At 39.7% G+C, this 13,592-nt stretch overlaps 1 protein-coding gene across 1 annotated transcript in view; it reads right to left on the bottom strand.

Annotated features, from left to right (window-relative positions):
* Positions 1 to 923: 923 nt before the first annotated feature.
* Positions 924 to 13,592, bottom strand: part of LOC110459982 — a 31,302-nt gene continuing 18,633 nt past the window's right edge. Inside the window, exons 12-17 of the mRNA XM_021512650.1 lie at positions 13,219 to 13,348; positions 12,888 to 13,000; positions 9,917 to 10,099; positions 6,806 to 7,124; positions 4,375 to 4,650; positions 924 to 2,760 (exon numbers count right to left, since the gene is read on the bottom strand). Coding sequence (XP_021368325.1) covers positions 2,618 to 2,760; positions 4,375 to 4,650; positions 6,806 to 7,124; positions 9,917 to 10,099; positions 12,888 to 13,000; positions 13,219 to 13,348 — 1,164 coding nt within the window. The 3' untranslated portion in view covers positions 924 to 2,617. The remainder of the gene's footprint in view (positions 2,761 to 4,374; positions 4,651 to 6,805; positions 7,125 to 9,916; positions 10,100 to 12,887; positions 13,001 to 13,218; positions 13,349 to 13,592) is intronic.

Genomic DNA, 13,592 nt, shown 5'->3' with positions numbered 1-13,592 from the left:
TACAAGAAGACAAACACGAACATATCGCAGCCTCCCAAAATACACACACATACACTACACGCATGCATCTTGCACACAGGGGAGGCCGTCCTTAAATGACCTTAGCTGTTAATAGGACGTTAAACAAAATCAAACAAACAAACAAACAAATAATGTCTTAATTCAATGTACAAAGAAGGAATAAAGTAGGAATAAATTTACTGTTGTATTACTGATATGAATGCACACAGCAGCCAGATCTAACGATCCTTGTACCACTGCCAAAAACTGTTATTAAGTATTGGAAACTGGTTTTTTTCCAGCATGGCTATAGCTTTGATAAATCATTTCTGAAAGAAAATCATACCTTATGGGACTTTCATGAGAAATAATAAAGATGAAATAAACATTATATAATCAACAACAGTTGATCCGAGCGTAAAAGAACCCCCACTACAGGGCTAGACCAGGACTCAAACCCTGAACTTCAGACAGCTTAACTGAAGCTTTAACCAGTTGAGCTACCTCATGTATCCTGGCCCAGTTGTTGAGGGGAGGTGACTGCTTGTAAGAACAACCACATTGCATTGGGACAAAGATCCTTAACAATTGATCGAGAGACATAGCTCATTCTTCCTGAAAAGATTTCATTTGGAAACCATCGGACAATCATATTGCAGCAGCCTTATTAAATAAACATAATTTTTGCTGAGCATCAAACTTGAGTATTGAGTAACAATTACTAGGCAAATATCACAAGCTGAGCACTGAACTTGAGCATTGAGTAAAAGGTTACCAGGCAAATATCACAAGCTGAGCACTGAACTTGAGCATTGAGTAAAAAGTAACCAGGCAAATATCACGAGCTGAGCACTGAACTTGAGTATTGAGTAAAAAATTACTAGGCAAATATCACAAGCTGAGCACTGAGTAAAAAGTTACCAGGCAAATATCATTAGCCCAGCACTGAACATGAGCGCAGAGTAAAAGGTTACTAGGCAAATATCACAAGCCTAGCACTGAACTTGAGTATTGAGTAAAAAAAAGTATATTAGGAAAATACCATCGCCAAGCACCAAACTTTAAAATCCTATTATTTCTTCTTAAGATGCCCTCTTGAAACATCTCTGTATGATAAAAGATGGTGTCCATATTGAATTTCGGATACAACTATTAATTGAACTTGAGTGAAAGTTTTGTGCAGTCAACAACACTGACAGTGACACACAGGGACATGAGAATTTGTTGTAGCTATATTTAGACCTAAACCAAGGTGTTCAGATTCATTCTACACTGTAAAAATGCCACCCCTTAGCTTCTTGTATATATCATCATTGGGGGCGGCACTTTTAACGAAAGGTGATCTAAACCCCTAAAACATGTAAATTTACTCATGTAAATTTTACTAGGTCCAAATATATCCGTAACAAATTCTCATGTCCCTGTGGTGCCAACATAATTAGATCCTATAGGCCTACAATTATCCCTTTTGCTTCACATGAAATACAAAAAAACGTCTTTGTCCCTGTCAAGGAACCAGAAATCTTCCTGGCATTATTTGACCTCTTGCCAAAAACATAAGCTTACAAGATAAATGAGTTTCTGATCAATCTAAAAATAGAGGTTAAACTCTAAATCTTCCTCCCTTCTTACTGAAGAAATTTTAACAAAATCTGGTCCGGAACATCGATTGACAAAGGCAACTCAATGTGATATATAAATGGAAATCACGCCCCCGCCTCCCCTTGGGGCAGAGGAGCGGGGCCCAATACAGGAAAACAGGTAAGCATTAAATCCTTTTTCTGTACGGATGAAGAGATTTGAACCATAATTGATCAAGAGCACACTTGGGGCCAGGTTGTCGCTCAAAAGTGTTCATAAGAACTATTTCTCTTACTTCCAATGTCACCTGCATTTGTGAAGGTCACCCTGCAAACGAGCTCTGTGATTGTAGTGTGTTTTGGATCCTGCGTTTTGCTTTGCTTATACATGTATCAACGTTGAAAATGTTCAAAAATCACGGTTTTGCTATTGTTTTTGAGTATTCTTAGTCGAAAACTGTTAAAAACTTCTGTACTCTATTAGTCAATTTTCAAAATCCATACTGCATTGTACTGCTGTCGTATTAAACTGTACAAGTCGTGTGAAGCCGTGTCACATTATGGAATGTGGTATCGAATCATTGTGCGATTCCTGCATCATCTTACCTGACTTTTCACTCCTTAAAAAACTGTATCAGTCAAGTGTTATGTGATCGTTAAATAAAATTATTTGGATTCATATTAAATCATTGTAGAAGATCCTTACAATAATCATGATGAATTGAATAGGGCTGAACAAAGGTCATGTGAATATTAAATGTAAGGTCATGAGAGAATTATTAAAAAAAACCACCAGGTGGTCAAGGAATGAAATTTTCCATTCATGGCTATTCTTTGGCATTCATACAAAAACATTGCAAAAGCTTTGACAGGAGTTAAACATATATGTCATTATAGTTCACACCATTACATTACGGCAAGAACACACACTTTCGTACAAATATGATGAAAATATTGCTGAAACTCCACACACAACATAAAGTTTTCTGATCAACAGATAAACAACGGGGAACTGCAATATCTAAACACATTCCGAGTTAAAAATTTCCATCGTCATCGTAATCATTTGGTTTCCGTTGCAATAATCCTTGAATGTTTCGCACATGATAAAGTCTCGTGACAAGAAACCCAATCCCTAGTCCTACAACCAACATGATGATGGCTATGCCAGCAGCCGCACCTGAGAAAAGAAAAGGTGTACTTTTATGGGGAATCCAGTGGTTTCATAAAGAATTCATTTTCTTATGGAAACAAGAAAATCCCAAAAGGATCTTGGCTTACACCATCATAAGAGTTTCATGAGTTCTATGTAAGTTTCTTTTATCTGTTGGATTGTTTCATGGCATCAGAAAATGCATCTTGTGGTAACTTTTGATCCAAACTTCAAACTGCTATGCTTGACATTGTCCTTTCAAAGTTGGGTTGTCTTTTGACCTGTAGCTACTATATAAGTTGATGTGTAAAAAGTGGACAGAGAGTTTTCTGATTTCTAGCAATTACATTTTTCTTCTGATCACGCAGCCAAAATGAAACAAGAGGCCCAGAGGGCTTGTATCGCTCACCTGGATATTTAAGTAATCAAGGCAAAATATTCCCCACATAAGATCCCAGGGATAGGGCCAGACCCCAAGGCCTGTAGCACATCTGTATTTGTTTTTCATGCCCAGCTATTGTATGTATGGTTGTGGGCTTGGGATTTCAACAGTTTCCAAGTTGTGACTCAGAAACTAGGTCCCTAGGGTTATGGCCAGACCCCAGGATCAATTCTAATATCGTGACTGCATTCGTCTCTTTTTGCCCAGCATTTGTATATATAGTTTTGGGTTGGGGATCTCAACAGTTTCAAAGTTATGACCAAGGGGTTAAGTCTGTAAGGGTGGGGCAGACCCCGGGAACAATTCTAATACCATGACTGCATTCGTCTCTTTATTCCCAGCAATTGTATATTTAGTTTTGGAGAGGGGATCTCAGCCGTTTTGAAGTTATGACCCAGGGGTTAAGTCTCCAAGGGTGGGGCAGACCCCAGACCAATCCTGGAAGCATACCGGGGGTATGTGCATTTGTCTCTTTATACTCAGCAAATGTATATATGGTTATAAGGTGGGGATCTAAACTGTTTCCAAGTAATGACTCATAAACTAAATCATAGGGGTGTGGCCAGATCCAAGGGTCAATGCTGATATCATGATTGTGTTCATCTCTTTATGCCCATAAATTATACATATAGTTTTAGGGTGGGGATGTCAACTGTTTCAAGGTTATGACCAAAGGGTCTATTCTAATATCATGTCTGCATGTGTTTCTTTACGCCAAGCAATTGTATATTAAGTTAAGGGGTGGGGGTCTCAACCATTTTAAAGAAATGACCCAGGGAGTAAGTCTCCAAGGATGTTGCCAGACCCCAGAGTCAGCCGAGAAACATATGTGCATTCATCTCTTTATACTTTATACCTTCTTATTTCGGAAGGAGACTTCGAATACTGGACCCTAAAACTGATTTGTTTTCAGCCAGTGAACTCGCTAACTATACCTATTTCCAAGATCTCATGATTTCATCAGAAATAACAGTTGAAAAGATGCCATTATTCAGAAGTGTTACTTTCCCTTAGAGTGAACATACACACATTGTATTTATGTATGTTGTTCTGAGCACACGTACTGTTCCCATGGAAATTTCTAAAACCTTGGAGGTATGTTACCACCTGACACTAGGAACCTAAAATCTCACACCATGAACCTTATTTCCTCACAACATGCATCTTTAATTTAAATCCAGATACCAAAAATCGCTTACCTCCTGAAACACCTCCAGAACTCTTGGGACTTTGTTGTGAAGCCTGTTGATTATTTGCCGCTGTTGCGGGAGACGCTGAAGATGTCTGAATCCTCGGAGACGACCTTGCTTGGTGAGGCGGAGTGGGACAAGTAACTGTCGGACATTTGACTGGTGCAGCGGTTTGTGCCGGAGCCGGCGTCACTTTGGGACACAACACTGTAGGACATTTGACCGGAGCAGGTGTAGATGCTGGAGTTACTGTCGGACATGTTGCCGTCGGACAGCTACACGGGGCTGAAATATAGTTCAGATTTGTAGGTCTTCATGATAGTCAGCCAAGACTGTTGTAAAATGTATCATATAAGCCCCTTCTCCTGTTTTGATGGTAATGGAGCTAAACCCAAAGTTTAACAAGAGGCCCAGAGGGCCTGTATCGCTCACCTGTTTCTTTTGTTACATGAAACTGACATATAGGTAACTTAAGACCAAATTTGGTAACTAGAACACAAGCCATTTTAACATCTCTTAAACGGTTCTGAAGATGTTGTTGTTTGAAATTTGAAATATTAATTTTGAAGCTTTTAATCCACATTGACCTTTAACTCCCGACTTGCACTTAAAGTTGACCTTTGACCTCAATACTGTAATAAAGAAAACAACTCACACAGCTGGTCTACATAACATAGTATTATGACTCTAGTCCAAATGGTTCTTGGGATATTTTTTTTATTTATTTTTTTAACATATTTGACCCATGTGACCTTGAAAGAAGGTCAAGGTCATTTTAATGTGGAAACTTAATAGCACTTCATCCCAGATACCTACTGGCCAAATATCATGACCCTGGGCCTTATGGAACTTGAGAAGAAGATTTTTAAAGCTTTTAACCTATGTTGACATTTGACCCCTGACTAGCACTTAAAGTTGACCTTTAACCTCATTACTGTAATAAAGAAAAATATTTGCACTGCTGGTCTACATAATATACCCAAGTATCATGACTCTAGTCCAAATAGTTCTTAGAAAATTGTTGTTTGAAATTTTTAACATATTTGACCCTAGTGACCTTGAAAGAAGGTCAAGGTCATTTTAATGTGGAAACTTAATAGCACTTCATCCCAGGTACATACTGGCCAAATATCATGACCCTAGGTCCTCCAGTTCTTCATGAGAAGACGTTCAAAAGAAAGAGTTGACGGACGGACGACAGACAAACAGACGACGGATGCCGCAGTACGGCATAAGCTCACATGGACCTTTGGGCCAGGTGAGCTAATAAAAACAAATGTAGTTTTTGATTTGGGCCAAAAGTATTGAGACTCTTTAATTCAATCAAAGACTCTTTACTTTAATCAAGGACTCTTTAATTTAATCAAAGAAATGCAGTTTAATGTGAAGTTCCAGTGAAGTATTGAAGCAGATAATATAGGTCACAGCGACCTATATTTGATATGTTGTTGTAGTACTCCACAAGAGGTATCCACATATGAAGTCTGATGACTATCAGATTTCCAGTACTTGAGTGTGTAATGGATCTTAACTCAAAGTTCAACCCAGACACCATATAGACGGATGAATGAAAGCTGTGATCAGGAAAAGCAAACGGTGGTTGTCCACAAGGTATCAAAATATATTTGACTTTAACTAAACTAGACATCACTTGGACCAGATTATACGGTTGTTTTGATGAGAATTTTTTAATCATAGATCAGGGTCTGCTTTCAACTCATTGCTGAATGAGTTGAAAACTAAGGACACAGCTGTGAATACTCCATTTTCTTCATACCAATACTGTATATACCGGGAAATGTTCACCCCGTCAAACTTTCGCCCTTCGCCCATGAAATAAATGTTCATCTTATGTTCAATCTGCCATTCACATTTAACTTATAGGTTTATCATACTGTTAACTTATATTTGCTGTAACGATAAATTTGCCCTCATTAATTACGGATGGCAAAAAAGGTGAAAATTAGACTGCAACGAAAATTTCCCGGTATACAGTATACAGATGATTTTGTGTATTTATTTCCATGCCCATGCTAAATGGCTCATTCATACTCGGTCAAAGGAGAGGTCAAGCATTTCCCTACTGTAAAGTTGGTAATTAAATATTCACAGGGAATTTTATTTTGCTATATTCATAGTGCGAAAGTAAATACTAAATGATTATTAATACCATGAATTGTAATCTCTGTGCAATTAAAGACAGCATTTTACTACGTTTTAATAAAACTTTGTAAAATAAATCCAATCACAAAATTATAAAAGTTCCCTCGTAAGCGCGATATTTACCCTGGCCATGTTTCGCGGAATTTTATCCCTGCAAACTAGTTCTGATCAGGACAACTGCGAAACATTAGCCCCACAAGATTATAAAACTATATAGTGTTTGACCATATATATGAGGCAAAAACTTACATGTGCAAGTTGGACAAAATACACTTACTTGGAGGTGCTGAACTGGGAGTAACTCTTGGTTTGGTCACTGGTCTGGCGGGCGGTTTGGGGGTTGGTTTGGGAGTTGGTTTCGGTGTTGGTTTGAGTGTTGGACTGGCTTTAGATGTGCTTGCAGGACCAGTGGAAGGTGGGGCTGGCGTTGGAGAAGGTTTCACGGAGCCAGGGCTTGGAGGACCCCCAGAGGTATTGGTGAGATGAGGGAGCGTGGGTACTAAAAATGTTGGTCTCTGGGTACTCATCGTCGTCGTGGTGGCTAACTCTTGTCTGTAGCTCAGCTCTACGATTTCGTTGCCAACAATCAATATTCCCTGAAGAAAATAAGAAAATATCAATGTATTAATAAATTTAAGTAGTATTCATTTATAATATACCGTCACAAATTTTGTTGTAATGATCATGTTCTGATTCAATCTTCATCAAACTAATGCACTGCTTTAACAGTTAGTAACTGTGAATCTATGGGAGTGACTAACAGGAGAGAAAAAAAGCATGGCCAGACTGGGGTTCGAACCTGGGACCTTCCAAACTCTAGACTGACGCTCTACCAATTGAGCTACCGGGTCGCCCAACGATCGACCCTGTCCAGTTCCTCTACAGAAGACCTATACTTAAGCAAGGGCTGTTTGAAAATATCATAGCATGCCTATACGAAGAATATTCGATAAATAATTTGGTCTGAAACAGGTAAAAAGATTTAAACAGGCTATTGGCTTGGCTGGAAAAACATTTTTGTTTACAAAATAAAAAGACGTTTGCACATTCCCAGTTCGTTAAAAGTTCACCGACGGTTACCACTTAAATGTATGGCTATACCATTACTGATTAAGAATGCCATGAAAGCATTTACTATTGGCAATTGCTTGACATGAATTGTTCATAAGGAGTATCTAACTATATTGATCATCATGAAAGATTTTGTGACAACATTATCAAAATCAAATTCTCTAAATTGTCCAATTAATCTAGAAAATGAATAATTCCTTCTAGTGTTGGAAGTGTTTTTTTTAATGGTCATATTTATAATGATAATAATAATAATTAGAGGTTTTTATATATCGCTTTATCACAACCTAGTTCGTAGGTCGTCTCAAAGCGGTTCACAAATTATTATCCGTGGTTATAGGGCCTTTGCAAACAGCCAACATCTTTCTCAACTCCCTTAGAAGCATACAGCTGATGCTGCCATTTCAGCGCTTAATTACAGCTAGCATTCAACAATTCTAGCACTGCCCAACCACATACTCATTTACAGCTGAGAAGACTGGAACAAGCGGAGTAAAGTATCTTGCTCAAAGATACAACACAGTGCAGTGCCGTGGCTCGAACCCGCAACCCTTCGGTCACGAGCCCGGCGTCCTACCACTAGACTACTGAGCCTCCTGATAAATGTAGGGATCCTGAATAATATGAAAGGTTTGTTGTGTATAAACCTTCCTGGCTTCTATGGCATGATGCAAGCAAATACAACAAATTAAGGTGATATATTGTACCAGTGTTTGCTGTACATGGGATAGTCATGAAAATGTGTTTGTGCTTCACATTACACCAACAGCTATGGTCATTTACGTTAAAGACAAGTTTTGGTGATGGAGGAAAACCGGAGTACATGGAGAAAAACAACAGACCGGCAGCCAGTACCTGGTGACTACCCCACGTATAGGCCTCAAACCCACGACAAAGTGGCGGAGAGATAGTGATCCTAGCTAGTCAGACAACTTAACCACATGGCAACCTCGGCCAAAAGGTTTGTGCCCAGGTTACCATCTAAATAGTCATACCATGTCATAAAGGAATTTATGGATCCCTGTCCCATTGCACTGTTTTTCCTGTATACAGTTACTTCCCCTTAACTTCCATTTGGATGTAACAGTAGCACAGTTGGGCCAGCAGACTTCTGTTGACCAGGTAGCTCAATCGATTAGAGCGATAGTATATCAATCTGAAGTCTAGGGTTTGAAACAATATTCAAGTATCAATATTCAAGTATAGATGCAAATATATACAGATACGTTATTCTAGCTCTGCAACATTGCCTATGTCCCGAGCAATCACTGCTTGTGATCATGTACGTCTTATACAAATACATATATACAGGGGATATATACAAAGCAGTATCAATGTCACATACAAAATAACTACGTATAGAACAATGAAACACCTAATACTAATCTAACTGAGCGCGTCCCGCTTCTGATCGCTCAGAACGTGCATATATACAAACACGCGGCCGATCGCTCGCTGACCTCTCACTGCTCGACCATCCTACCTGTACTCTGGTGATAGCTCGGATAGCTCAGTACGGCATATGTCTCACTACAATGATAGCTCCGCAGCACTTCCTGTACCTATAATGTACAATCTAGAGAACTCCTCTTGCTAATCTTGAGTTATCCTGACCACTCGGGATCCCTATAACTCCCTATGGCAATCTAACGAGCTCTCACAGTGCCCGTGATCTAGCAATGTAGCAGACCCGAAGCAATACGATAGCTCGCCCTTGTAAGGTATGATACTTTTGAGTGATCGTAATGGGTAACAGTATTATACAGACATACCCCATCATTGAAAGCTCGCTCTCTAGTATACTTACAACTAACAAGTAATGGTCTGCTCTCGTGTAGCTTCTGACACAGAATGGCAAATGGCTGTGGCAATGCACACTGGCAGTGTGGCCAAGGCCGTACGGCGATGTACGCACGTTTTGGCCAGCTTATATACCCATATGCCCCGCCCCCCCTGTCAATCACGAGGAGATTGCACGCATCACCTTTGTGTTTTGACTGGGGCTAGGTCAAGGCCAGCTCTACTCTAGCGCGTAAACAACATCGAGAATGCACAGGGACATGGATATTTACAAATACAAACAGCTAGCTCCGTATGTTTTTCGTCACAGTCATACGCGTAAAAACAGATTCCAATACTTCATTACAGTTTTTGGCAGTGGAACGGGGATCATCAATGTAACAAACCATAGGAAAAGTTTACATTTCTTGACACTGACTACGTAACATGGTAGTATATAATAAAGTTGACAGAAAACTATACTAAAACAGATTAACACCAATTATAACATGATCAGAATATACAACTGAAGTTTTACCTCCCCTGTTTTCCCAGTAACGTTTTTCTTCCAAGTACCATCAATCATTCCGTGGAGGAAATCCAGCGAGGCGTCCAATGAGATGCGATTATACACTGGAGGTATAATATAAGGGTTGATGATGGGGGCCTGGTCTAATAGGGTGCCCACAAATACAAATGACCTGTTATTGATGGGCTCTATCTGAAATAAAATAAAAACAATATGTAACAAGAGGCCTAGAGGGCCTGAATCGCTCACCTGGATATCTAAGAAATCATGGCAAAATATTCTCCAAATGAGATCCAAGGGAATATGCCAGACCCCAATGAGTATTCTTGTAGTATGTCTGTATTAGATTTTTCATGCCCAGCAATTTAATGTATGGTTATGGGGTGGGGATCTCAACTGTTTTAAAGCTGTCACTCAGAAACTAGATCCCTAGAGTTGTGGCCAGACCCCAGGATCAATTCTAATATCATGACTGCATTCGTCTCTTTTTGTCCAGCATTTGTATTTATAGTCTTGGGTGGGGATCTCAACTGTGTTAAAGTTATGACCCAGGGGTTAAGTCTGCAAGGGTGGGGCAGACCCCAAGGCCATCCTGGAAGCATATGTGTATTCATCTCTTTATACTCAGCAATTGTATATATGCATGGTTATAGGGTGGGGATCTCAACTGTTTCCAAGCTGTGACTAAGAAACTAGGTCCCTAGGGGTTCGGTCAGACCCCAGGGTCTATTCTAATACCATGACTACTTTTGTCTCTTTATGCCAAGCATTTGTATATATAGTTCTGGGGTGGGGATCNGAGGCCCCTCAGGGGCCAGACCCCCGGTTTATACAAAATTGGTGTCCCTTTACCCAAGGATGCTTCAGACCAAATATGGACCAAATCCTTTCTTTCCTACAGAAGAAGAAGGATTTTAAAGAATTTATTATGTGTTCCCTATTGGGCCCCGCCCCTCAGGCCCATAAGGGGCCAGACCCACGGTTTATACAAAATTGGTTCCCCTTCCCCCAAAGAATGCTTCAGACCAAATATGGAACAAATCCTTTCTTTCCTACAGAAGAAGAAGGATTTTAAAAAATTTGCTATATTTCCCCTATTGGGCCTCGCCCCTCAGCCCCCAGGGAGGCCAGACCCACCATCTATACAAAATTGGTTCCCCTTCCCCTAAGGATGCTTCTGACCAAATTTTGTCAAAATCTGCTCAGTCATTTATGACAATGGAACAAATCCTTTTGTTTCTACGGAATAATAAGGATTTTAAAGAATTTGCTATGTTTCCCATATTTGGCCCCCCCCCTCAGGCCCCTCGGGGGCCAGACCCACGTTTTATACAAAATTGGTTTCCCTTCACCCAAGGATGCTTCAGACCAAATATGGACCAAATCCTTTCTTTCCTACAGAAGAAGAAGGATTTTAAAGAATTTATTATGTGTTCCCTATTGGGCCCCGCCCCTCAGGCCAATAAGGGGCCAGACCCACGGTTTATACAAAATTGGTTCCCCTTTACCCAAGGATGATTCAGACCAAATATGGAACAAATCCTTTCATTCCTACAGAGGAAGAAGGATTTTAAAAAATTTGCTATATTTCCCCTATTGGGCCTCGCCCCTCAGCCCCCAGGGAGGCCAGACCCACCATCTATACAAAATTGGTTCCCCTTTACCCAAGGATGCTTCTGACCAAATTTTGTCAAAATCTGCTCAGTCATTTATGACAATGGAACAAAGCCTTTTGTTTTTACGGAATAATAAGGATTTTAAAGAATTTGCTATGTTTCCCATATTTGGCCCCACCCCTCAGGCCCCTCGGGGGCCAGACCCACGTTTTATATAAAATTGGTTCCCCTTTACCCAAGGATGATTCAGACCAAATATGGAACAAATCCTTTAATTCCTACAGAGGAAGAAGGATTTTAAAGAATTTGCTATATTTCCCCTATTGGGCCCCGCCCCTCATCCCCCAGGGGGGCCAGACCCCCGGTTTATAAAAAATTGGTTCCCCTTTACCCAAGGATGCTTCTGACCAAATTTGGTCAAAATCTGCTCAGTCGTTTATGACTAGTAGCGATTTTTAGGAAAAGTTGACGGACGACGGACCCCGGAGGGGCGGGTGAGCTAAAAATCTATCGGTTGGAAACCTAGCTTACACAGTATTTTATTCAATAATCAAGCATGGTTATAACATTTTTGTTATTTCAGAGGGACAAAAAAAACAATCTTAAAGCTTATATTAATTCCTCTCCCAGATTGCTACCTACTATGGAAGTATAGGAAGAACAGGAAGTTATAAAAGACATGTGATTTATACAACATTTGTATAGGTCATGTGACTGATATACATGTTGTATAGGTCATGTGACTGTTCTGAATGTTGTACAAGTCATGTGACTGATTTATATGGTGTATGATCATGTGACTGATACAAATGTTGTATAGGACATGTGACTGATTTACATGGTATTTAGGTCGTGTGACTGAAATACATGTTGTTTAGGTCGTGTGACTGATTTACGTGTTGTATAGGTCGTGTGACTGATATACATGTTGTATAGGTCATGTGACTGATTTACATGGTGTTTAGGTCGTGTGACTGAAATACATGTTGTTTAGGTCGTGTGACTGATTTACGTGTTGTATAGGTCATGTGACTGATATACATGTTGTTAAGGTCGTGTGACTGATATACATGTTGTTTAGGTCAGGTGACTGATATACATGTTGTATAGGTCGTGTGACTGATACAAATGTTGTATAGGTCATGTGACTGATTTACATGGTGTATAGGTCATGTGACTGATTTACATGTCGTATAGGTCGTGTGACTGATATACATGTTGTATAGGTCGTGTGACTGATATACATGTTGTTTAGGTCATGTGACTGATATACATGTTGTATAGGTCGTGTGACTGATACAAATGTTGTTTACATCATGTGACTGATATACATAATGTTAACTATAGGTGTACATTAGAGTTACCTGTATGTTTGTGATCCGGACTGGATCAATAAAGGAATCGGTGGACAGCTCCTCATGGATAGTATTTAGAAGGAAGGACTCGCTAATATCTTTATACTTTTTATTTCCCAGTACTGTAAAAGAAATATTTATGAAAATAAAAGACTTTTGCAACACTGCCACATAATTTCATATTAGTTAGGTTGTCAATATAAATTGTCTGCAAATATCTGAGATATAAGTTTACAGAACAAAAAGTCACATGATTTGACATTCACAGGGTACATTAGGTTGTGATGTATATTTCAGGTTTAAAGGAAAATCAGCATGAACAACTAGGCAAATATCTTACTTTGAAACTTTATGATGAAATGAGTCTTCTTCTCTGACGTAAAGCAGGCACTGAGGTCAAAGGTCGATAGTGGTGGAATGGAACTGTCCATATTGTGGATGTGGTAGCTTGTGGGTTTGTTGTCAGTTCCCTGCTCAAAAAGAAATAACATATCAAAGATTCCTGTCCCACTGCACTGAAAATACTACAGATTCCCATGTGAATTTTCGTACAAACAGTAGATTCCCCTTAATTTCACTTTGTGATATAAATGTAGTACTTCCGCTGACAAGGTTGCTCATGATTAGCTAGTTAGCCAGTATGACCATCTGAACAGGGTGGGACAGGATGGGACAGGGCGGGACGGGACGGGGCGGGACAGGACGGGACAGGGC

This window comes from Mizuhopecten yessoensis, unplaced genomic scaffold (genome assembly GCF_002113885.1).
Source record: "Mizuhopecten yessoensis strain PY_sf001 unplaced genomic scaffold, ASM211388v2 scaffold10275, whole genome shotgun sequence".
In the NCBI taxonomy this organism is placed as follows: domain Eukaryota; kingdom Metazoa; phylum Mollusca; class Bivalvia; order Pectinida; family Pectinidae; genus Mizuhopecten; species Mizuhopecten yessoensis.
The sequence above is the reverse complement of the archived record's forward strand: the minus strand, read 5'-3'. Positions and strand labels throughout refer to the sequence as shown.